A 25,934-nucleotide genomic window follows, 5' to 3' on the forward strand; every position below is an offset into this window, starting at 1 on the left:
ACCAAGGACCTTAGGTGTCTGGACCATACACCATGCAGTTTAATACACGTAGCAGTACACGAACAATAAACTCTTCTGCGACGCTTTCAAAGAACTGGATTCACGCAAATGGTCGAGTGTCATCAATACGAGGGTAGAAAAGACTTAGACCAAGGTTCCATGGGTACAAAACACCATGCAGTTTAATACACCACTCAGCCCCACCCAAAACCAGGTTACAATCCGTTGAAATCTAGATACATTAATATATTATATATCATATATCATGTTGTATCGTTTGTTGTGACCTGTACTGAACCCAGTGTTTATGTATGTTCAATAAAGGTCTTCATTCATTCATTCATTAACCAATAAAAGTGTTAGTATAGCTACTAGTATTGGCAGGACATTGGAAATGCCTACCGCGTAGCCGACTAAAACAGGCTTTAAGGTAATATACACAAATGAAACAAGTTTCCGCCACGTAATCATACTTCCCAATACCTCTTTACACACTCCCTCACACCGAGTTATGTCATAACCACTCAACGTAACACTCTATCAGATACTGTTATGAAATATATGCACTGCAAAATGAAGAATGGCAGCTGGTCAATCTAGGCTTTAACTATATAAGACATACATGTACAGGTATTAAGTCTGGACAAAACATGGCTACGGTTAGATTACATTATCTATCTGACTCTTGTGTTGTAAGCCTTTCTATTCATTTTGAAGCCCTGTGTATTTTCTAACGTAAGCGTATTGGGGGTAAAGATCGATTTTTCTATGCACTTTTCAATTACTTATTCCTTTTGAGAGTTTTGCTTCAGTACCTATGTCCTTGAGGCTTATGGAATTCCTGCGAGCCAATTTCTTAGACGACCTTGGAAAATCTTTAAGAGTCGTGACGAAGGGAAGTTTCTCAAGAATTGTCTCATCCTGTGCCTCATGGTCTTCAAGGATTTCGTCAGGAAGACTTCGCCGGAGAAACCTTCTGACGGCCCAGGTACCCATGGAACCTTGGTCTAAGTCTTTCCTACCCTCGGCGGAGTGTAAGGAGAGGCGGCGGCCTCCCTTCGCTCGCTGCCGGGGCTTGCCGTGCGAGTGCTGCGGCCGGATGGACTGGTCAAACGCCGAGCAGGTAGCGGTGGAAGCCACGCTCATCCGCCTGCCCGTGCTGTGGCGCCTCGTGCGGCGGGAGCCTGAAAAACAGCATGGTGCAATTGATACGGCACCAGGAATTTGTACATTTTACACATGTAATCCTTCCTGGTGCAATGTTTTGAAATACAACGAGTAACCTCACGGAAAACCTGTAGTTAAATCTTGATGTTACATTCAAAATATGTTAAAACTATTACATGCTCTGGTACATCATACAACTGACATAGAGAGAATCATGACCGAAACTAATTTATGTTAGCCCTTATTGTTATTTCAATTAGGATCTTAAGGTTTATTCTATACCTTTATTTTGTACTTAGTGTGATAGCTGTTGCCATACATTGTTGTTGACAAATTGTTGTGCAATAAGGTTACTTTTTATGATACCTCATGAGGTTAAAAAGAGATTATAATCTACATTATTAACTCCCTGCTCATGGTTAAGCATTTTCTTACTTTTACATGCTTTTCTTACTTTTCTTTTTTTGACTAACACTTTTGGTGACCTATATCTATAAATTGTGTCATAAACTACAATCGCTGGTAGGTGATATTAACGATGAAGATGATTTTTTTCGTCGCTCACCTGAGCAACTGTCTGGGACCAGCGGTACCACCGGGACCGGGACCGGAGGGGGTTTGGCGCTCGGGCGGTAGGAAGCGCACAGTTGCTGCTGGTACAAGAGGAAAAGCTGCGGCAACTGTGTCCGCCAGGAGCTTCCGATGGCCGGTGGTGCAGACCTTGTAGTGGACAAAGGCTTCCCGCAATGGTTTCCACTCATTTGTGCCTGTGTATCAGTTGCTGGAGTACTTACAGGCCGTGGTTGTCTCCCGACATTTTCGAGTTTGGATGCCCTTGCCCCTGGATTTAATGTCGCCTTGCGAGAAACATCTACATTGCTTTGCTTAGGGTGTCGAAAACTATGTTTTCTTTCTGCTTTCTCCCATACGACTATATTTCCTTTTATAATCTCGCCCGCTACTTTAGTAGATGTTTGGAAGTTGGTGTGATCGTCTTTACTGTGAGTAATACGGTTCATAGCTGAAAAGTTCGTTTTCGTCTTCTCTACTTCGTCCATTGCCTTGGGTTGGCGGTTGCCTTTAAAAACTGTCAGCTGGCGACGAGGAAGAACTCTGTCTACTAACTGATGAGTGCATAGAAATGATCGTTTGAACTCATGACTGTTTACCGGAGATTTGATGATTTCCCGGTAGCCCATCGTGTAGACTGGTTGTCTGAGGGTGAGCAGGATCTACAAAACGATTAGAAACATTACAGTCCTTGACTATGCCATGGGGCACAGACAACATACAGATATCCAAACAACTGTTAAAATATCACCCTTCACCATCGCCTATGTCATCTTAAAGGCATGCGTCACATTTAAAAACTTTACCTGGCCGGGCAGCTCTTGGGAACGAAAATATGATATAAAAGACACGAAAATACACAAAGCGTAAAAGGTGACACGTGAGCATGACTTATGTCTATTTCTAGGTATACATTTTTTTATTATTTTCCATTTACTAAAACAGCCCGGCCGGGCCCCGGTTTGGAAATGTAACACTAGCATAGTAAGACGTGTTACGAACTGCGTGTTGAGCAAGACTCTGTCCTCGACCGCTGGTAGGAAGATGCGGCAAATTTCCGCCATAAGACAGCTGAAAGTTGTGCAACACTCCCATGTTGTCGTAAACTTTTCTTACGCTGAATATGAACGAGTTTGATTATGTAAGTTTAGAATCCTCGAGGCTCTCCAGCAAAGTACTAGTACTCATGCAGAAAACGTTGGCATGCCCAAAAGTGGTCCAATAAGAACGATACATTACGAAGACATGAATTATAAAAGAAGTAGCATGGATCTTGCACTTACAGTTTAGCTCTCAAATCCCCATAAAAAAACTGGCGGAAGACTTTAGAATGTACGTACTTTTATTTGATCCTCAGGACACCGGCGGCAGAGTCTTGGTTCCTTGCAGAACTTTGTAAACACAGATAGATTACTTGAAGAATACACACGCGTCTGGGGGTCTTGGCCCCACCAACGTCAATTTCCGAAAATAAGTCCGATGTGACGGAAACTAAACCACCGTGTATCGAATCGTGCAAGTGCATTAAGACGTTATGCAGAGTAAGCGTAAGAAGGATGTCTAAAGTCCAGATGTGTTGCTCTGTCCGTTCGCAATTTCCAAAGATAACTACGTCAGTTTATCGGATGTAATTCTAGATGATAATACTCGCTAATCATCCCACCATAGCAACTTCTTTTGGTGGTTGCAGTGGAATTTAGCCATAGTCTATCAACATTGTCCTGAATTCCCGTCCTTTGCTACTGCTCACATTCAGCCTCTTCTCCATTTAATACATACAAAATGTATCTACCTCTTCCCGAAAGGCAGCGTTACCAGCACAATAGCCCGAACTTACCGTCAGATAATCCGGTCTGGTTAAAGAAAGTGTTTTCGTGTAAATAATTCAGCATTGGCCACCTGTTTTGAATGACCCGACAGAATAAACATGGCGGCTTCAATCACACGTATCAGGCAAATAGGATCTACACACCATTAAGCGTTGAGAGGGTCGCGAGGGTCGTGGTGGAGTGTCTGTACCACCTGTGACGATTGGTTGCTAGGACCACGCCATGCTTTGGGAAGATATTTCAAGTCTTATAATAGGACACGACAACCAGGTGTTACTAAATGTCGTAGGACATCATGACATTTTGTCTTTTACGTGTTCATGTAAGCTTTAAAACGTGCTAGTAGATGTATAATGAAACATTGCAGGAGAGCAATTTCCGGTACCCAAAACAGTTTCAAACACCCGTGCATTAGTGGCAACCAGTTCCCCAAATTATAAGAATCTATTCCAATGATATGCACTATTTTCCTAAAGATTTAACTTCACATGACCTACTAATTCACTCCTAAGTGTGATACATACTCCAATAACAAAAGGTCTTATCAAAACAAATGCAATGTTATCACTGGAATTTTAAGAATGATTATTTCTGCTAAAAGAATCAATGCGTGTATGTATATGGACTTTCTTTGACTTTACTTTAAGCAGCTGTTTTACTTTGAATTATATTCAATAGAATAAGTTTTTAAACCAATTAAGACATTCTTACATGGTGGTCAATTGTATGCTCTTGGACCAATTGAGAAATCTTAAGTATACGTCCTCATCTCAAGTAGCATTAAGATGTTAGTTTGTAATCATTCGTGTGTGCTTTTGCAAGTGTTAGGAAGGATGTGACCTCAATGTCTGCGACCACCCAATCATTAATGTTTGTTCTGCAGAAAATAAAAGTGTCTGCAAACAATGCTGAAGTAGACTTGTTCATGTGTGTGCACGCCCCAATTAACAAGTGTCCCAATTACTGTTAGAGGTCATGAGATAGGTTAGGCGAAGGGGTGATGCATTCAAATGTACTCTCTCCAACTAGTGGTGGGTACCAGTGTACTGGTACAAAACCGTTTTCTCTTGTTGAACCGGTCCAGAACCCCCCGAAAAATCAGTGGACTGGATTTTGGATCGATTTGAAAATGAACAGATATATAAACCAACAGGCATTAACATGCCGGCTTACAGGTACAAAAATAACAAGCAAAGGAGAGTTGATAGTCAGTTCTACCATGTTTCTACAGTCAAACTTGGTCTAAAACAGAGGCAGTTATTGTTGTTTACGTGTATTTAGGATTTTAAAACACCAGTAGGCATCAGATACTCCACCAAACAAAATCCTTTTCAGCGAAATGGACCATTGTTGGACCACTGTTTTCACAGATAGTTAGGTCCAGGTTTAGGTCCGGACCTGTACCTGATCCTCTGAACCTGGACCGTACCTGGACCTGAATTTTCTGTACCCACCCCTTTCTCCAATAATCAATGGTTACAACATGGCCACCGCACATATTTATAAGCATCTATATTTCAGATGAAGAAAGAATAGTACAAAAACGATAAAGGGCACCAACAGAAAATACATGCATCTCAATATTACACAGGATCATCTACTGAAGCTCAACTTCTCAGTTTTCTCACATTTTTAACAGCCAATTCATGGCTATTCCATAATGAAACTTTGTCTTTCCATGATTCTTTTATCAAACAGTCAACAACATATCATATTGCATCTAATAAATCTTCAGGCTTTTTAAATCAAGTTGGTTTGATCTATCAACTTTCAAATCTGTTATGAAAGCAGCAAATATTTCAACAGCTGTAATTTTTCCCATATTACTTACAACATTTGATTATCTTGCCAGATCATTTTTTCTGCATTATTGGCTGTACACAGTTCATTAATGAAGTGAATATTGTCATAGTTTCTTCAAATATAAATCTATAAGTCAAATGCAATTATTGACAACATTATATGTGGGTTGTGACTTAAAATTATAATCCAACCCCTTCTGAGTCAAATGGCCCAGTCCAGTCTCTCATCTGAACTGCATGGCAAGGGTTTCTACATTTTGCTGCAGTAGGGGTGGGAGAACACACAGTGCAGGTCTTGGCAGCTTCATCCAAGTTTGCAGAGCAGTCAGGGTGTGGCTGGGGTTGCTAGGTGACAGTTGGACCAATGAGAAGGCTGCTGCTATCTGTATGCCCCATGGTACTGCAGAAGAGATGTTGTCAAATAGAATCATCAGCAAAATAAAAACAGACATCATACCATTGCCTTTCTATACAGAAGAAAACTTTCATTAAAAAAAAAAATTGCAAAATACCTGTACAGTCACAAATGGCCCTGAAAATGGATTTTGAGGCTTATATGGAACCTTGTAGATGAAATTTTGCGGTCCAATACATTTTCAATGGACTTTTTACAAAATTCATTTTTACACTAGTTTACGATGAAATAGACTCAAAAGAAGTGTTCCTGTCTCAAAAAGATGTTCAGCTAGTTTTGATTTTGATATTCAGGTTATTACAAGGAATATCATTCAGAAAAAAAAATCTTCCCTTAGCCATGTAACAAAGGTCAGTGGGAGGTACAAGTACAATTTTCAATGTTTCAAAGTTCGATGTTTTATGAGTATTATTGAAGGCATTTGTACCTGAGTTTTGGCTCTTCTCTGCTTCTGTCAGCATTCTGATCACCACCTGCTGCAGCTGGTTTACAGAAGACTGGTCTTCCAACAGACCAACCCTACCTATGCCACCTGTTGGAGATTACAGAAACTAGTAATTAGCAAGATACTTGTATCTTTGGAGTTGGGACAATATACACATACACCATCTTCTCCAAACAAGCAACAGTAATTCATATGGGTTGATCATCTGCTTAGACAAGTAAAGGGGATACGAGTACAAGGAATACAAGTACTTTTCAACAAGAAAATTCTAAGGTTAATGTAGCACTTAGATAGTCGAACTGTGCAAGCAGACTTAACCCCCTGGATGGGAAATGCCTTTTGACAAAACAAACAAAACTTTACTATGACACTCAAACACATGACTGCATGTGCACACACGCACATATGTATAAACACACACACACATAATGACAAGCAATAGACAGGCACACCAAAATCACTACTTCCCTCTCACAACTACCTATCAAGAGAACTTAACCCTTGTCCTGCTGGCGAATTTTTACTATTACACCCTCCCTGTGCTGGGCATTTTTTACCCTGTTGAAAGAATGGGCACTTCTTTTACTTTGCCCTTTTAAAGTTACTTTTCTCCCACGTAACCCTAGAAAGTTATACATCATTACAAAGCTAAAAGTCTCTACTATTTGAAAATGTCAAACAAATGTTACCCAAAGTCATCAATAATGAGAAACAAGGGCAATAAGGCAATAAAACAAATTATTTTGATAAACTTCTTGTATTATAGTATCTGACGCATATTAAAATGATAGTATGAACACTACAACATTGCTTATGTATTCTGACAACATCAGAGCTACAAGTGGGAGAAAAAAAATCACCCAGGTATCATTGCAGGTGAGTTTATGGCCTTTGATTGTCCCGGTACTGAACTGAAATTTCTGCAGAAAAGGGTGTTCTATTCGACATGCATATACATCTTTCTGTAGCTTTATAACAAACACTACACTACTTTCCTATACATCAACTGAAAGCTTATAACTTGTACTGTCTTTCTAGTTTTGTAACATAGTAATAACATATAAATATGAAGGTAATTAAGGTATAAAAGGCAATAAAAACTACAATTTCTAGCATTGTTTCACAGAAACCTTCACTATCACCACCACATCTGCCTCAATGTAGACTACAAAGCTCCTGACTAGTGTTGGCAATGTCAGATAATACATATGAAGAGGAAAATGCATACAAGGATCATTACAGGTAAGTTAATGGCTGTGGACTGTCCTTAGTGCTGAACTGGCAAGTCAGCAAAATCCACACACTTATACAAAAGAATATACTACATTTTGTGATCATACAATAAAGGAAAGGACAACTTCCTGTACATGAATAGAAAGCTTACACTGTGTACTTTCATGTTACATCAATATAGAGTTGTTATCATCTATACTTAAGGCAATAAAGGCATCAAAAGCAATAAAAACAAATTTCTTCATACTATATCCATACAACACTCACTAGCACCACCAGAGATGTCTCAATATGGACTGCCAAGCTCCTGACTAGTGTTGACAATGTAAGGAAAAACATATGAAGAGGAAAATTAATACATGTATCATAAAAGGTAAGTTAATGGCCGTGGACTGTCCTTAGTGCTGAACTGGCAAGTCAGCAAAATCCACACACTTATACAAAAGAATATACTACATTTTGTGATCATACAATAAAGGAAATGACAACTTCCTGTACATGAATAGAAAGCTTACACTGTGTACTTTCATGTTACATCAATATAGAGTTGTTATCATCCATATGAAAGGCAATAAAGGCATCAAAAGCAATAAAAACACATTTCCTTACACAAGTCTACAATGTCAGAATGATGAAAGTATATATTGTATAGATCATGTCAAAAGTATATATTTGAAGAAAAACATACAGAGGCCTAGTCCTTATCGTGGTTGTTTAGATAGGAGGCGACGAAATCTTTGCATGTGTGATAGAGCTTGAAACATGGCGCCGCACACAGTGCGACCTTGCACTCATCGCATTGGTAGCGAGACACACGGTACTGCTTCCTCTTTGGCTCCTTTCGCATCTCCGCCTTCCTCATCTTGGCAGTATTACACACCTGGCACACCCTATTCGGAACCCTTCCACTTTCGGACGGAGGGAGCTCCTCCAAGAAATGGCGACCAGTGAGCCGTTGCAGGACAGCGCCACTTGCACTCAGACTTTTCCTCTGTGGCTTCGCATATCCTGATGTGGAGATGAGTTGTTTCACAATCTCTCTTCGGAAGACCTTGTGAAGTGGCTTTGGTTCTGCTTGTTGCTCGTCATCATCACCATCCGTGTTGTTTGCTCTTTGCAGTGCTCTTTGCTGTGCTCTTTGCTGTGCTCTTTGCTGTTCTTTGTGTTCTTTGTACAGGATGAATGCATTACAGATGCCAAGACTGTAAATGTGGAAGAAAGCCTTCTTCCACCACTTTAGGGAGCGCCTTCTGAAGCTCAAGTAGGCCACCATCTGATCCGAGGTGTCTACAGCACCCATGGACAGGTTGTACTCATGGATACACTCCGGCTTCACTTTCTCTTCCCCACGATGGTTGTTCTTCTTCGTGCCGACAAGCTTTGCACTGTGTGCAGTTGTCAACATCTTGACATCCCTCCTGTCCTTGTACTTCACTGCAAGGAGGGGTCCATTTGCCATGCAAAACTTCTGTTGGGGCGTAGTTACTGAAGCGTCTTTGAATGCGTCTGGGACGCCCTTTCTGTTGCGCATCGTGCCACAGGTGTTGGTGTTGGCATCGGCAAGGTCAAGGAATAGCTGTGGCGAGCTGTAGTAGTTGTCGCAGTACAATGTTCGGCCTGTCCCGACGTAAGGCTCCATTAGTCGCATAACAATGTCATATGTCAGCCCCTTCTCTGATGGTTCCTTGCCCTTCCCGCCATACAGCTCAAAACAACAGCAGTAGCTGTTGCTTGAGTCACACAGCTCGTAAGCTTTGAGCCCATACTTGTCCGGTTTGTCTGGATTGTATGTTCGGAAATGCACATTTCCCCTGAAGGGAACCATGCCCTCGTCGATGCAGATCTCTCTGCCGGGCGACCATGTTGACTTAAACTGCTGTGTGATAGTTGGGTAGAATACCCCCAGTTTCTGAAACGGATCGTATTCTGGGTCACCACGGGCCTTGTACTCATCGTTGTCATTGAGGTGCATGAACTTGAATATGAGCTGAAACTTGTCGCGCGACATGACTGACCGGAAGAAGGGTGTTTCCTGCACCTCATCCACCGACCAATAGTCATTGATGTCTTGTTGGTGAATGATACCCATCGCTATAGTCAAAGCCATAAATGCTTTCATATCTGGCTCGGTAATTCCATTCTCCGGCCAGTCCCTTGGACGTGAGTTTGGGGGCAGGCCAGGTTTAGGGTTCTGGGCAAAGAAGTCCTCCGCATATTTGTTAGTCTGCTCTGTGAGAACTTTGTATAGATGGTCCGGGAACATGAGGTTTAAAAAGTCCAATTCCACAGGATCATCTGGCAATGTGACCTGAAGAATGACAGAATATAATCTTATAAGTCAAATAAGTCTGTGTGCACTTGTGAAGTAAAAGTACAATGTCGAGGTATGTTCAAGAATGGTAATGAAATGATATAGTAGCAAAGTCCACCAATGTGAGGGAATTATCAATATCAATATATAAATATAAAGCAAAAGACAGAATGAAAATCTAAAGGCACGTTTTTTTATAGTATTCAGAATAATAACATACACTTTAGTAGCCAAAAATGTCAAATACCGAATGAATCACACGAAGTAACGTTACACATATGGTAGATAGAGATAGCAAAAGTGTCAAAATAAATAACAAATAAAGATTAATTTACCTGGTCAGTAAACCCCCGCTCTGCAGTAAAAGGATGGGGAGGCTGGGGCAAAGTGTCACCATCCACCTCTTGCCAGTTCTCATCGGCAAGACGGGAATCCAAGACAGCTGTTCGGCGCGTGCCACCGGGAGTTGTGCGTCCCCGAGCGCCACGTCCGCGGGTTGCAGGGCGACCACGCCTGCCTCGCCCCCTTGCAGAACTTGCGCCTCTTCCCCTGCCGCGTCCACGTCCACGACCTCCTCGAGCTCGTCCACGACGTCCCCGGCCGGTACCCCGAGCTCTTCCACGGCCATTGGCACCGTTGTCGCCCGTGTCAAGTTCATCAAGATCGTCTGAGGGTCCCTCTCCGCTAGCCCCGCCAGGGCTTGGAGAACGAGGTGGGGACTCGTCGTCTTCGCTGCTGCTCTCATCAGAATCTTCGGTCGAAGTAGGATATTCTGGGTCTGAATCGTTCGAAAAAATCTCCTCGTGTACTTGTCTCAACGAATACCGACTCATTTTGGCGTTTAGATAACAAATTTGCCGCCAGAAACACCCAAACAAAAGAAGTAAACAAACTAGCGGACGACGTTCGCCATGTTGCTCATTAACATAAATTATGCCGCGCAAAGCACCACGGGATAGATTGCGCAATCGGAAAAATGACCCTTAACCTTTTGGCGGGAGATGCCGCCAAGTTACTTCCGGGTTTCTCGCGGTTCGCGGGTGTATGACGCATTCTTACCGGAAATACACCCACCCGGTTATATAACCGGGCCCGCACACAGGCACTGCTTGTGTACCCGGTTGTATAACCGGGCCCGCAGGACAAGGGTTAAGAGAATACACAAGAACTCACCAATGACAACAACAGTGCCATGTGGTACCATGCTTTTGATAGACACATGCACGCCCGCACGCCCCAGACACACACACACACATGCACATAAACACACACACATACACACACATACACACACACGAACACATGCACATGCACACAGACACATACTGACATAGACAAGAACTCACCAATGACTTGCATGATAGCAACAACAGTGCCATGAGGAACGGTGCTTTTGATAGACCTGGGCCGGGGAGTGCTCTTAGTCTCCCTCCACTTCTGTAGAACTGGTAGCAGCAGGTTCTGTATCAGGTAGTCATGGGTCCAATGCCAGCTCTGGTGGGAGGCCAGCAGCTCCAGGGCTTTGGCTGTCTCGTACATCAGGGGGTTCAGGCATGGGTACTTGACTGGAGAAATGAGTCCAAAAACACATTATGAGAGGGTTGACTTGATGCTACCTTATCCCAATCAAAAGTAACATAAAAAAATCCTTAGTGGCATGGAAAAGAGCTGCTACACGTAACTCAACAAAGGACTATGTGGACTCGGAATACATTTTGGAGGTGATGGGTAAAAGTTTGCTGAAGAAAGTATGTACCTTGAGTCTCATAGGAATTAGGTATCGTACGTGTCTGACAGATTAAGTTTTGTAAGAGTTGTAAATTATGCTTATTTCAAAGTAGTCATGATCTTTACATTGATGTGCTAGTCACAATGTTGGTAAGTATTCTAATTTCTACTTCACTAGATTACAACACTAACAAGAATAATAAAGATAGAGCAAAGCACAGGTATAAAAAGTTCAAGCAGAAATTGCCAAATCTTACCAAAACCTAACTACAAAGCAGTCTTTCCATCATAAAAATTACTCTTTAAACAGAGGTTGAAGGGGCAGATTGTGACCTTTTCCTTACATGAAACCCTTTTCTTCAGATAACCTCACTAGCTGCAAAAGATGGCCTATAACTAGTATAAGAAAAAGTTTATGATTTTCCCCAACAACCTCTGCTTGGAGAGTACATTAATAAAGCCTTACCTTTCGCAGTGTTAGTCAAGAGTTGTGCACTTTCTTTTCTCTGTAAAAGTTCAACAAGCCTCTCTGCCAAACTGTTCACATCCCCGTCTTTCACGTCCTTCCATTGGTAAAGACTCTTGAAGCACGACTTCAAATCTTCCTTGATGTCCTGACTCATGAGGACTAACTCTATGACATGTGACATGGGCCCATCTTCCAGTGCGGGGCCACTTCTCTGGAGCACCAGCGGCCAGACTGAGACTATGGTCAGGACTCTGTCCACTGGGGAGAACAGCTTTTCTCGCAGAATGTCGTAGACGAGAATTCTTACCGGCTCAAGGTTTCCTAAAAAAAATTAATTACAACAAACAGCGTAAGAGAAATACTTAAGTGTAGTAGCTTATTAATAAGGCAAAATGGCGGGACACTTAGTGAATAGAGCTGTGCACCTAAACAAATCTTAGGTACAGGTTTGGACCTGTACCTGTACCTGTACCTGTACCCTGTACCTGAACTATTATAGTCAATCTGTAATATATCTACCAAACTGTCATATTTTAGAGGTACACTGTCATCTTTGTATGACAATTCACATATTTCAACCTCAAAACATTTATAAGTTTGTAATCTCTACTTGTTTTCTGAATATTCAATTGGCAGGTTGCCAAATTGTCATCTTTCAGATGGGATTTAATTATCTATAGTCTGAAAAAGTGGTGTCCAATAGTGATTTAGTTTGTTTAGGTACAGGTATACAAGGTATTCAGGTCTGGACCTTTATCTCAACAATTTTACAGGTGCAAGTACATGGTTTAGGTATACAACCCTAAATGCAATACAGATTTTACCAGAAGAAAAGTAGAAAAGAGAAACTTTAACAATATTATTATTATTTTTTTTTACATTTTGTACAAGTTGCATAGCAGTAGATTACTGGAATGTACCACTGTCCATATATATTAGGGGTGTACAGGACTTACCTGTTAGCCTACACAACCCTGTATACAGCCTACAGGTGGCCAACAGGTGCTCTGTCCTGATGTTCCTCCTGATCTCCGTCGACAGGGCGCGGCTTACTCGATTGACCAGACCCTTCCACTTGACCAGCTTGGCCAGGTAGGTCACCCTGCCCAGTATGGCCATCTCTGCTGTGGTCATGATGGGCAGTTTACTTCCTGTTTCACACATCGTCTTCACAGCTGGGAACAGGTCCACTCTGGCCCCCTCACTCTGCAGTATATACTGAAAATGTACAGAGAAGCATTTAGAATAGAAGGTACACATTTCATCATACACATACATGTAAACTAATATTATAATGTCTAAAGATGCTAGTCTTAAACAATATAGTTATTTTGGGTAAAATGAACTTTTCTGTTTACCTTATTATTAGCCATTATGAAAATTGTGAATTTTTGAAGCTCAACGAACTATAAAATCTACACTTACTGTAAAAGTTTTGGTTTTTGTTGTGGTTTGATGTTCATGGTTTTCACAGTGACCTCTTCACAACAAACTTAAAACTACCACAGAAATGCTTGTTTTGTCTCATGCACTCATTACCCCATTGTTTGACTTTCAACCATGAACTTAAAACCACCACAAACTCTATTTTCTACCTGCCCCCCCCCCACAAACAAAAAGAGTCTATAGTACTTACCTCCATGATGATGTTGACAGCACCTGTTAAAGTAGCTCCCCCTTGTGTGTTGCTCATGTACTGCAGCACATGGTCAGCTGTCAGTTTGTCTGTTGGTCCTGTCTTGAGTCTCTTCACAGCTCTTCCCTCCAACCCCTCATCATCACTTTCACCAGTGATCTCACCATCTTCTATATCTCCATCCAGTCTCCTTTTGTTTGTATCACTGACAGCAGGGACATCTTTCTGTACAACTAAATGTTCTGCAGCATTCAAGACTTCACTAATATTTGACTCTCCTCCCTTAATTCTCTCATGAGGATCTTCTTCCTTTTCTCTGGACATCCCCGGTGTCTTCTTTTCCTTCTCCTTGTCTTGGAGTGGGAAGGACTGTCCTTTCTTCTTTCTTTCTGTTTTTGTCTGCTTTAGAGTTTGTCTTGAACTCTCTTCAGGAGTAGCAGTTATCTCTTTGGTAACCTCTTGGCCATTTTGTGAACAACTTGGCGTATCAAAAGTTTTATTGGCATTCTCTTCACCAGTCTTTGAATTTGAGGCATTTCCAGGTTTGCTTTTCAGTTGTTGATTGTTGGGCTTGACAGGCAAAGTTGTAGGTCTTGGATTTCCCTTTGCACTCTTCTGTTTATCTTGCACAGTGGTGCTTTTCTTACCACTCCTCCAGGCAGTCTTTTCACTCTGAACAAACAGGATCGCTCGTTTCTTGCTAGAATTGTTCATGCTGAGAGACCTCGCAGCACCCCTACCTCTGTTTGCTTTTGGTTTCACCTGCACAGCTCCCTTTGGAGCAACGGACCGGAACACGCATGGAGAGGGGTGAGGGTTCTCTGTTGTCGGTGATGTAGCATCCTTGGAGGAAGCACTTTGGGACGTACCATCCTCACCACGGGGGGTAACTTGTAAGGGTGATACCACTGGAGGCAGAGGGGTTTCTCTGAGGGGAGAGATTGGCACCTGCTGGGATGGAGACAGACCTGGTGATGCTGACCTCCCCCATGGCGAGGGTGGAAGTGGGGAAATGGGAGCTTCCAAGAGGAAAGGAGACACTGGCAGAGGAGAGAGTGCCAGGGATTCAAAAGGTGAGGGTGGGAGGGGGGAGACAGGGGATGTGGATAGACTGCTGCGACTGGACCTGTTTGATACGTGTGGACTAACCCTCTCAGGTAAGCTCACACCAGGCTGCTCTCTTATAAACACTTCTGCAGCACCTTGGTGCTCTTGTGCATTTACTGCCCTGTTCTGTGCACCATGTGTGACTTCAGTCTCACTCTCTGACAGCTCCCCTTCCTCCATAGTATCCTCATCACATGCTAACTCCTGTTCTTCGGCTACCACCAAGTTAGAATTGTCGTTCTGTTTTACTTGATCTGGGAGCTCATCATTTAATTCTATCTCCTTGGGTACCTCCTGGATAGGGTTATCCTTAGTACTGCCTTCCTTTCTTAGTTGATCGGAAAGCTCATCTATACTTACTTGTACATGTGGCTCTTGGGATATCTGTTGGTCAGTGGTATGGCTTGTATTACCATCCTTTGTTGCTTGACCTGGAAGTTCACCTGCATTTGCTACCTGCTCTACAGCAGTCACATTGTTCTTTTCAGCAGATATTTCTCCAGTGCACAGTTCTCTACCCTGTCCAACATTTTGTTGCTCCACAGCTGATGGCATAACCCTTTGCAGTTCTGTCCTTTGTGATGGTTTGTCCAACGGTTCCAACAAAACAACAGCAACTTTATTGATTGGGTGTCTCGTATTTGATGCAGGTATTTCTTTCGCACACACTTTGGAACTCTTCTTGTTTTCTTCTTCCTTTGACATCTGGTGTTTAGAGTTATTATGCAGTTCAGCTTTTGGCACAGTTTTCTCTGTGACCATCTGTGGTGCTATGTCTAACACTGGTGTAATATTTGTTTGTGTTGTGCATTTCTCTTTATCTGATACACCACCTTCTAACTTTCTGTCTCTGGCAGTATCTTCCATTCCCAAGCATTTGGGTGACTTTTTTGGTATAGCAGGCTTGGCTACACTCTTCTGTGTATGAGTGTTTGTCGTTTTTTCTGATGACAAACTTGCCCTTTCTGACTTTCTAGTCGACCTCCTTGGTGTACCACCTTTGGGAATGTTGTCCTTTGCATCCACATCAGACAGGCTCTTTTCTGAAGATGAACTTCTGCTCCTTGTTCTGGAGCTCGGACCAGGTAAGGGACTTATCAACTTGGTCTGCAACCTGGTTACCCTCTTGGGAGAGACGTCCCCCTCCCTGTCTGATGAAGAGCTGTCTCTTCTGCCTCCAGGGTTGACCTTGCCGCCATGACGTTGTGACCTTGTAAGCGGCCTCCTGAACTCCGGGGAATCAGAACGTGGTTGTTCTTCGGCTTCCTGATCTGATTCAGCTGAAATGATGTTGGAAGGCTCTTCCTTTACTGATGATGCATCAGGAAGATCCATATGAGGTAAAGAAATCTTTGGCTCAGAGTTTGTATTGTTTTCCACTTCACTACTACAGATTTTGTCAAGGCCAGATGACTCTTTGTTGTCTTCTTCACAATGCACTTTCACCTCTTCAACTTTGTCACTTTCTTCCTCTTCTATGCTGTTGTTCAATTTTGTGTTGTCCACTGATTCCTTTTCTTTCTTATCCTTTTCATCCAAGTCTTTCCTTGCTGTCTGTTCCAGCAATGTGTCAGTGATTTCGTTGACGATATTTGTCTTGTTATATGTATCTTCTGGCTCTATTCTTTCATCTACTTTGTCAGTTTTACTTCCATACCTTGATCTAAGTGCATATTGGGCTCTAGGAGACTTCACTTTCTTCACCACAAGTCTATCACATGTATCTGACTCTGACTTGTTTTTCTTTCTTGATGAGGCATCATCATCAGTTTGATCTTGTTTCACAGAGTCTTGAGACCGTGACCGCAAAGGATATCTAGATGGGGTTGCTCCTGGTGTCTTTGTTGTCTTTGGAGAAATAGGGACCTCTACTTTTCCTCTCGTTTTCCTCTCTTCTTCAGTTATCTCCTCCTCTGAAAGGGATCCTGATGCAGAACACAGCCTGGCCTTACGTGATGGAGAGACCAAATCCTCAGCACCATCTTTGACCTTCGTCTCACTTTCCTGGTCTTTTTCTGGTGAGGAATCGGACTCACTGTCACTCAGATCCTCCACTTCTCCAAACCAAGAGCGGCAATCATTCTCAATGAATTCTTTGCTTGATTCTTTAGGTGGTGTGGCTTTTTCCTCTGTTTCAGCCTTAGCTTTTGCTGCTCTCCTCAGAGGTGGCCTTCCTCTTCCCCTTTTGCCACCCCGACTCGGAACTTGACTTCGCTCCCTCGTGAGTTTCTGAGGACTCGAGCTGTTAATACAATCTCTAGGAGACCATTTAACTGCAGTCTTTCCCTTCTCATCAGTAACATTCACTGTTGGTTTTACGGCATTAGGCCTAGATGGTCTATTGCGACTGTTGTTCTTGACAGGAGAAAGCTTTGGTGGATCGTTTGCGTCATCATCAACGACATCCATGTCTGTGCCTCCAAGAAGTTCGTTCTCGATTCTGTCTGCATCATCGTCCATGTCACTGTTGTCAGCAGAGCTGTCACTTGTGGAGGAAAACTGGAAAAACAATTTTGCAGATATGAGTCACAGGGATTTAGTTAGTAAGCAAGAAGAGATGATATAGTTTTGAGTTTTTGAGAGCACAATAAGAGAGCACAATACTCTAAGCAATAAATTTTCTCAAACATTTTCTGTAACATATTTTGTTACATAGTGATGTATGTGTGTAGGTGAATAAGGGTAGGGTAGTGTTGAAAATGGAAAAGGAGTGCTTAATATAAATATTCCAGTTAGTTAACATGTTGCAGTCTAGTAATTTACTAGCATGTGTCTAGGGTATGGAAGTGTTAGCAATGTGAACAGCTTAGTACATAGTTCTCACAACTATCTATAAAATTATGATTATTGATTTAGGCATAAAAATGTGGAAAGAAAGCAACAACAAACAATTCTCTGAATGTTCAGCAAAAATTTTAGGACGATACTAGTCAGTCCTTTTGTTCCCATAGATATGCAAATGTATTTCAATTGCTACCAAATGATACAAACGTCATACTGTATTGTTTGACCTACATGAACAAATGAGACAAAGTTTCTCACCCTATCTTCTCTTCTACATGGGGCTGGTGTAGGCGGGAGGGGAGACAAGGGTGACATCAGCATGACAGGAGACATAACACCCCTTTTTGTCACGTTGGACCAGTCCATTTCTTCCTCATCACTAGGAGTATTGGAGCAGCTCATTGCACTGGCAGGGGGTGGCGCAGCTCGCTTGGGTGTTCTGGTACGGGTATTATGGCTTCTTCTGGTCTGTTTTGCTGGGGTTATCACAGGAACATGTGCAGATGTTCCATCTGTGAAAAGCAGGCACCACAGTTCATTAACAATACGGAGAGGGAGAAAGATTCATCTTCTGTACAGTAAAATTTGTCAAATGAAACAGGGAAAGATTGCAAGTATTGTCAACGTCTTTCACAACTTCCTCAACAGGCAGCTCAGACAGATCGTAAGGATCCAAGGTTTTTGCCGCACACAACTGACAAACAACAACAAAGCGACAAGCAAGGTACAGCTCGACATTTGTGTGAAATTTAGGTCAAGTGGTCTAGAGAAGACGTCATTATTGCGTTTGCCTGGCTGAAAAGTGCCCGGATGACCCAGAATATGGCGTCACCTCCTATTGGAGACGGATCGAGCAGTACAGCGCAAAGTTCAAACATTCGCAAATGCAAATTTTTCAATGACCTAATGTAAACAAGGTGAGAAATCAATTCCGAGGGATATTCGCCAAGGGAAAGTAGAGAAATGTTTTTGACCCTCTCCTTTAAAGTACCATTTTGTTATATTATAGAAAAAAGGGGGAGTAATCAAACTTAATCTATATTGTTTGCAAAAATTGACCAGCGCTGACAATGACCATGTGGCCTCATCAATTACAAGGGGTTGAGTGTAGTATTAAATTGTGAACATTACCTTGTTGTTGTATTTTGGAATTCTGCTCCTGAAGACCATCTATCATGACCTAAAACACAAACATTTTTACATTACACAATCTATATGTACTGAGGAAAAACCAGGAAATCATCATTAAAGTTTATACCTAGGCACAAAGAGAGCTTTGATAGTTAAGATTAGTAGAATGTTGTACCTTTGCTCTGTCTAGCTCTCTCTCTAGGCCTCTGTTCTTCCTTTTCTCTGATGCAAGATCAGCTTTCAGCTTGGCCAGGTCCTCTGTGCAAATCAGAATGTCATCAGGACACAGTCATAGAAAATCCCAACACTGACTAATGTTAATATCACAACAGATTACCTAACACTTTTGTTTACTAGTATTGCACGGAATCCCAAAATCCCAAACCGGTGCTGTCCAGCATTGTTGCACCACCCGGATAATTGCAGAAATACACTGGCAAAAGGGGCATGCAATTAAATGGCTTTTACTGTATAAGAACAAGAACATGAAGTGTTTAAGACCGTTTTGTTAAAGACTTGGTACATGTAACATCAATTTACATTTCTTATCACTTGTATCTTTATTCTGCACAGTTAAGAATTTCAAAACATACCTTGCAGCTTGGCAGTAGAAACCTTCTTCTCACTGCAATAAAAATGCACAACATTGTAATATGATTCATATTTTCCAAATTGGGCAAAACCATCATATTTGGTCATATGCTATAAAGCTTTCAAAGATTGTAATAAAGATTTGCAGCATGCAATAGACCAGTACAAGTTTTGACAACAACAATCCTTTCATACTGTTAAAATAGGCAGAACGTACTTGGAATTGTTGGCCTCCCTCTCAGCCTCTTCATCTTCAAACTTCTTTATCACCTCCCTGTATTGCTGGCATAGACCCTGGTGGGACACAAGCATTAATCGTATCAGTCATCCAACATTTCAGAAAAACACATTTTCAAAAAAACACATGATTGTGTGTGTGAGTGAAGCATAGCAATCCAGACAATTAATACAATCTCACGTGGATGCATGCACTGTATCTGTATTGGTTTCATGGCATTTCTTTCATTAACTACTCTTTGGCATAACATTCAAGATTCTGGTACATCATTTAATCTACTAGCCTGGGTATCATCCTCCACAGTAACCGCTGGCTCAATCTTTTTTCTAGCAAGCAGAAAAATTGAGCAAACATTTACTATGGAGGATGGTACCCAGGATATCCATCTGCTTTGACGATGGTTGAAGAGAAAACTGCCCAGTAACACCAGGAGTGTTCCCCACCTCACTGGCCCTGATCCTGTCCCTTGCCTCCTCCACTTCTGCCTTGCACTTCTGCTGGCTCTCCTCAAGTTCCTGCTTCCTCTGGAATAAAGAAACTATTTGTAGCTCTTACCCTTTTTTTTGCTAATAGAAAACCTTCATAGACTTTTTAGGTCACAGGATACATTGAACAAACTTTCAAGTTGTTTACTTTGAACATACATACACATTGTATGCTCTGATTGATATTTTTCACAAGGCTAATACGTTAAAATCTCACCTTTTTAAGAGGCTCCATTTCCTTCAGGGCACTGTCCAGCTGCATTTGGAGGGTCTCACAATGTCTGAAGGGCAGAGGTTAGAGGGCAAAGGTCACTAATAACAGTCTCATACAAAGTGTAGAATAAAAACTTAAGCCGTTAAGGTAGCTATTGTCAAAAAGGGCCTAAAAAAAAAAAAAAAACACTTAATGTGAATAGTTAAGAAACAGACAGTATGCAAGTATATTACATTACTACAGTAAAAATATAGAAACTAACCTTTCCGTGGATATTAGCTGTCGTGTTGCCTCCTCTATTTTCTGACGCTGAATGTCACATTGTAAACACAAACGTCAAGGAAAGACAAACAATCAACACCAAATCAATCTGGCAGCAGCTCATACACAGATTTTTGTCCACGAATGTCGCTTTGCTCATAGCTATGATCACGCAGTTAACTTATTCAGCTTTCAAAATCCTTCTATATGAATTGGAAGAATCCTTCGACAAATGTGAAACTAAGCTGTTTTGATATGAAGCTTATATACACACCAACAAATCATTATGATCCAACAGCGTGATTTAAAAATTATACAAATGCATACTTCAGCCAATCAAATGGAGCTCATCAACTGTTAACCTTTAGCATACTATGGGTGACTAAGTGCCACCTTCAAACTGCTTCTGTACACTGCTACAGCAGCAAAAAGGTTAACACACTAGACAATGTTGTTATTCATGCAGTATATATGCAAATCAATTGTCTACATGACGTAGTTGTTTCACACAAGTGTGAAGATATATTGTATTCATGGTCATAACGTGTTTTGTGATTTTGCAGTTGGCCAAAGACATGTACTTGTTTGAAAACTTGTTGAAAACTTTCCCAATACCGAATACAGTCATTGTGTCAATCATTGTTCTTGAGGTTTTCCATCGTCTTCTTCTGTTAATACTGCTTAGCCCCTATTGCAGGGATCATTCAGCAGTATCGACCAACAACATAGATCTGTTGTTACAATTTGAACTGAGTCCAGAATTTCCTGAGTTACCACGTTTCCACTTGTATGAAACCAGCTGTACTAAATGTTTGTAAGGCAGGTGAACTCCTAAAGGCACAGGTGTTGGAAGCTGGGATGAACAGTTTCCGTGGTGACAGAGAATCCTGAGCTCCTATTGGACTGATTTTCATAGTGATAAAGAATCCTGAGTTTTGATTGGACAGACATTTAAAGTGATTAAGAATTATGAGTTCTGATTGGACTGGTTTTCATAGACATGTTAATGAATCCTGAGTTCTTATTTTCATAGTGATTAAGGATCCTGATCTCCTATTGGACTGATTTTCGTAGTGATTAAGCATCCTTGGATTTGATTGGACTGGTTTTCATAGTGGTAAAGAATCCTGAGCTTTCAAATCTTCCAAATCCCGGCTTAGACTGTGAATAGCCTCAAGTTTGCTTGTTTTTGGCAGGAGGCCCAAACAGCCCCTGACAGCGAGAGATAAGTACATGCAATTGGCAGGCTAGTTGTTGGGACTGATATACATCTCAGTTTGAAAACATTTCTACCTACCTATGCAGGCCCCATATAGATGACTTTAAAAATGCCAGAACAAACTAAACATTAAGGAGAGTATGTAAATCTGTATTGCAATCAATAACCATGAGTCACCACCGGCCTGTGCCTTTAGACTGCCCATACCAAATACCAACTTTTAAGTCAATATGCAAATACATACCTGTGTACGATGCAAATCATTTGGAAAGTTCCCATCATGCCACAGTGCAAGCATCCCACAATTCCACCACAGGGAACCAGAGGATTTTGGTGGTGACAACAATATGAGGAGAGACAAGATGAAATTCCATCTCATATTTATGCTACATTCATGATAATGTATAATTATGTACATACCAAACAAGCACAAGATGGTAGGAAGAGCAGCATAGAATGCCATGCTTCAACAACTGCATTTCTTGTGCCACTTTGCAAATGAAATGGACCTCATTGTATGTTCAATTTGTCCATATGTTCTTGAGATTTTTGACACAAGAAGTTGGTATATTGAAAGACCAGTGCAACAAATGTACTGCATTTGTCATTAATATGCACATGGCAATATATACCAACAAAAAAATATTAGTCCGAGGAACTTTTCTTGAGTAATCAGAAATAACATTTAAGAATAAAAGCTCCACCTGATATTTCTGTTTTGAAATATCTCTGTATCATAACTGTCTGGGAAAGTGAAATATGCAGAAATAGACTGTTTCTTGTACCTACACTCCAAACACCAGTAATGATATTGTGTTCATTAAGATAAATTTCTCATTGACTAAGCAAGTATGCAAATATACATTAAGCAGCATCCGGTGTGAGGAGTGTATTCAGGGTACCTTATCCTACCATCTCAATAACTTACAATGTAATGCAACGGTAGTAAAAACAAAACTACTGATGTATAGGCTACACTAAATCTATATACACATGTAATGATGTATTAATCATTATGGCTGAACCAAAGAATCACACCAATTTATGATAGTAAACTTCTTCAACATTCCATTACTTTCTTACTTAGGTCTTTCTGTAATGCAAATGTGAATTTTTTTTTAAAGGAAATCAGTGTTGATGGTCGCAAGGTATGTAAAATTGACAAGCTTAAAGAATTAATTTATGGCTGTATTATAACTTATATCCATGTCATTGTATAATTATGTAGTGTGTGTTGCCCCTGAACCATATGTAAGACGTAAACTGGTTTACATATTTGAGGATATCTTGAGCTTTGGCGTTGTATCTGGCCTTATACTCAGCATTCTGCTTCAACAGCAAGCTGTAAAACAACACAAACAAAACAGTTAATTCTCATTTTCCTTCTTACTACAACAGGCCTCTCCAGTCTTTCATACACTACTGATTTCCAGATACATTCAAATTGTGATTTTACTGGAGAGTCACAACAAAACTCATCATGTCAACATCAATGATGTAACAGTGGCATTCAAGCACCCCCTACTAACCAGTCCAACGGGTCTGGATCTTTGGCCTAGTGGTTATGGCATTGGTAAGTAAGCTGGCGGGTCCTAGTTCGAATCCCGGGAGCTAGGAGAGTCGTTTGCACTTCCTTCTAGTGCCTCAGTACATGTACCATGTCTCTAAAACAATCACTTATTCAAAGAAGCATATACTTCCCAACAGACCTTTCCCTTGCATCTGGCAAGTTCCCATCCATGATCCTTCATTTTGACAGACAAAATGGTTCTATTTACTATGATTGAAAAGTTTGAAATTAGGTCAACCATCAAGTCACATCAGGAGCTGACATGACAGGAAAAATCTTAGGGCTCCAAAACCTAGCCTGACTAAACCGCGCTCCTAGTGGCCAGTCCAATAGTTGCCGCCATGGGGGTCATTAACCCAAGCCAGCGAAAGATTGTGTTGACACAGGCTAAGAAAACCCTACCACCCAATAGGACTTACTCAGTGGAGATAACTCTCTGTTTGACTGCTAGCCAGACTCTCTTATGTTCAGCCTCCTTGTCCTGCAACTCCTAGGAAATGAAGAAGATGCAAAATTTCAATTTTCACATTTATCAAGGTGTTTTTGGTTTTATACCTGTTTTATTCCAGAAATATGTTTCAGCCTGAATTGCCCAAGCCAGCAATTCATTCAAGTTGAATTTGCTAACATGCTAACACATCAAAATCAATGCCATCATAAAAATCACAGTTGTATGACATTTGCGATCCTACTATCAACAGTGCAGGTGTATATCTGGCCCTGTACATTCAGAACCTCTCCTGGCTCCCCAAAAAAAGTCCAAATGTTGATTGACCACAGGGCTTTAGCCAGCTCGAAACTTTTTTCCGTCAGCCAATTCCAATCGTCGCGAAAACCGCGAAAATTGATTAGAAGGACTGAACTGAGACCTTGAAAAACGGGTTTTAATGAGATTATCGTATGGGAAAGGGCGCCGACACACATTGTCAACAATCATAAAAATAGCAAAACAAACAGTGTGTGGCTTTTACGGTCGTGGACGGCGTCCCCAAGCCGCCTGTAGCTTCCAACCAAGGATTTTTGTCCGTCAAGGTTGACGGATTGGTTTTAAAATTTTTCCGTCAGACGCAGCAAATTTCCGTCAATTGACGGAAAAACGGACGCTGGCTAGAGCCCTGATTGACCATGAGGCTTATTTTGAACAATCTAGCTCTTTTGTACATTTGAGTACACATGTGCAGCAACAGGAATTCCAGGAAATATGTCAAAGGTGAAGGCCCCTGAATGTAATCATTTGGACATTTTGCAGGGGCACTATAATTAAGCTCAGGGCATTGTTTTACAAGTTGAAACAATGGTCAAGAGGGGGCTGTTCACGTCTCAGGGGCCTTCTTCTTCTTTTGTTTTGAGGCTACCAACTTGATGAAGACTTTTGTAGCCTATATCACTTGAGTGAAGTGAGGAAAGCCATGTAAAGTGCCTTTTCTACGGGCACAAGATCAGTGACACGGTGGGGTTTGAACTCAGGACCTTCTAATCTCCAAGCAGATCCTATGGTGCCATAAGATAGTATCAAAGCTGGCCAAGGATTATAGCTGGCCAAAGGAAGTCAGACGGGCACCGGAGATCTGCCTTCACTGGAACAGGGAGGAGCATTTCTATTGAATAAAGGTGTCTCTGCCCCTCCCTGTGCCATATTAACAGCTACACAAATATCCAAGGTGCTAATGATTTTACGACCAATTTATATCTTTATTGGGACAAGTTCAGTGGCCCCCAAACGTAGGAGATTCGCGCCAAACAGGAAGGAGGGCAATTAACACCTACACAGCAAGCACAGTTTGATAAGGCAACAATTGGATGTTAATAGCCTTTGTTGGAACCGAATTAATGCAGATCCTACGGTGATTTTGATACTATGTTACCCCACCGTGGATCTGCTTGGAGATTAAGGACCTTCTGGGCCTGAGCCAAACGTGCTGCCGATTGCGCCAAGCGGTCCCGTGCTTTATCTCTGACATACTGGTAGTCCATGTACCTAAAGTAAATAAAGACAAGTACAGTTCCTGTTGCCGCACATATGCATGCATATACATGTGTGAAACGGCCTAATGCCTGTGAGTCTGATTTTTAGACAATTGGAGCACAGTCATGCACCCACATACAAACATGTGGAAACAAACCTTCTTTATTCTACACAACAGAACAGAAGATCATCAATATGAATCTCCTGTTACACAAATTATTCCACAAAATTCTGCACATGTCCTTACCTTCCTGAGAGCCTGACACCCTGCGCACCCCTCGCACCAGTTCGGTACTTCCAGCCCCGGCATCGCGCCTTCCGTGTCTCCGTTTGGCACTGCAACGTCTTCAGACATTTCTTAGACGGTTTCCAAACTTCATTTTCGACCTTCTGTTTTCCAGATCACTTTATAATCTACAACATAATAACACGCAGCGAGGAAGTTTGTCCTGCAGGTCCATGTGAAACATTATGGGGGAGGGGGGCACGGACTCAAGAACAATTCTCACGATTCTTGCAAAATTTGCGACAACGTGAGACAAATGTTATCTTTATTACCTACCTACAAGTCTGTCAGAAGCTATTCACAGCCCTTTTTAGCTCGTAGAAAGGGCCAAATTCGTAAATTCCACCCTGAAATCCAAAAAGTAAAGTTCAGGTCTGACTGAAAAAGGACCTCGTCGGGACGACGTATTGTATAGCTGTCTAACATTGTCAATTTAAGTGCCAAAATATTTGTAACCTCAGATATACGAAAAGTTGC

At 41.6% G+C, this 25,934-nt stretch overlaps 3 protein-coding genes across 7 annotated transcripts; all 3 read right to left on the bottom strand.

Annotated features, from left to right (window-relative positions):
- LOC118427591 lies at positions 1-3,977 on the bottom strand. The gene is made up of 2 exons (XM_035837445.1): positions 1,733-3,977; positions 1-1,184 (listed from the first exon to the last, which is right to left on the bottom strand). The coding sequence occupies exons 1-2, from the start codon at positions 2,364-2,366 to the stop codon at positions 778-780; spliced, it is 1,041 nt and encodes a 346-aa protein (XP_035693338.1). The 5' UTR covers positions 2,367-3,977; the 3' UTR covers positions 1-777.
- Positions 3,978-5,061: 1,084 nt separating this feature from the next.
- LOC118427566 (serine/arginine repetitive matrix protein 2-like) lies at positions 5,062-25,892 on the bottom strand. Of its 5 annotated transcripts, none has more exons than XM_035837406.1 (18): positions 25,734-25,892; positions 25,419-25,585; positions 23,625-23,695; positions 22,922-22,977; positions 20,418-20,478; positions 20,159-20,222; positions 19,900-19,980; positions 19,436-19,512; positions 19,221-19,252; positions 18,803-18,885; positions 18,628-18,676; positions 17,755-18,008; positions 13,606-17,211; positions 12,926-13,187; positions 11,967-12,290; positions 11,119-11,337; positions 6,211-6,315; positions 5,062-5,768 (listed from the first exon to the last, which is right to left on the bottom strand). In XM_035837406.1, exons 2-18 carry the CDS (start codon positions 25,524-25,526, stop codon positions 5,593-5,595), a joined length of 5,628 nt encoding a protein of 1,875 aa, XP_035693299.1. In that variant the 5' UTR covers positions 25,527-25,585; positions 25,734-25,892; the 3' UTR covers positions 5,062-5,592. The 5 variants fall into 5 exon arrangements, with proteins under 5 accessions (XP_035693299.1, XP_035693300.1, XP_035693297.1 ...); XM_035837407.1 differs by having other exon boundaries at positions 25,730-25,883; XM_035837404.1 differs by having other exon boundaries at positions 25,419-25,860.
- On the bottom strand, positions 6,967-10,928 carry LOC118427576 (piggyBac transposable element-derived protein 4-like). Its single transcript, XM_035837425.1, has 2 exons — positions 10,108-10,928; positions 6,967-9,769 (listed from the first exon to the last, which is right to left on the bottom strand). Exons 1-2 carry the CDS (start codon positions 10,603-10,605, stop codon positions 8,156-8,158), a joined length of 2,112 nt encoding a protein of 703 aa, XP_035693318.1. The 5' UTR covers positions 10,606-10,928; the 3' UTR covers positions 6,967-8,155.
- Positions 25,893-25,934: the final 42 nt, after the last annotated feature.

The sequence above is a fragment of the Branchiostoma floridae genome, chromosome 12, assembly GCF_000003815.2.
Source record: "Branchiostoma floridae strain S238N-H82 chromosome 12, Bfl_VNyyK, whole genome shotgun sequence".
Lineage (NCBI taxonomy): Eukaryota > Metazoa > Chordata > Leptocardii > Amphioxiformes > Branchiostomatidae > Branchiostoma > Branchiostoma floridae.

Coding starts and splice junctions, on each gene's coding strand:
- LOC118427591 (XM_035837445.1), bottom strand. CDS start 2,366: ATGGGCTACCGGGAAATCATCAAATCTCCGGTAAACAGTCATGAGTTC. Junction 1,185..1,732: donor GGTCCCAGACAGTTGCTCAG/GTGAGCGACGAA, acceptor GCTGTTTTTCAG/GCTCCCGCCGCACGAGGCGC.
- LOC118427576 (XM_035837425.1), bottom strand. CDS start 10,605: ATGAGTCGGTATTCGTTGAGACAAGTACACGAGGAGATTTTTTCGAAC. Junction 9,770..10,107: donor AGCGGGGGTTTACTGACCAG/GTAAATTAATCT, acceptor GTCATTCTTCAG/GTCACATTGCCAGATGATCC.
- LOC118427566 (XM_035837406.1), bottom strand. CDS start 25,526: ATGTCTGAAGACGTTGCAGTGCCAAACGGAGACACGGAAGGCGCGATG. Junction 18,886..19,220: donor TTCTACTGCCAAGCTGCAAG/GTATGTTTTGAA, acceptor TGATTTGCACAG/AGGACCTGGCCAAGCTGAAA. Junction 12,291..12,925: donor AGGGTTGTGTAGGCTAACAG/GTAAGTCCTGTA, acceptor AATTTTTTTTAG/GAAACCTTGAGCCGGTAAGA.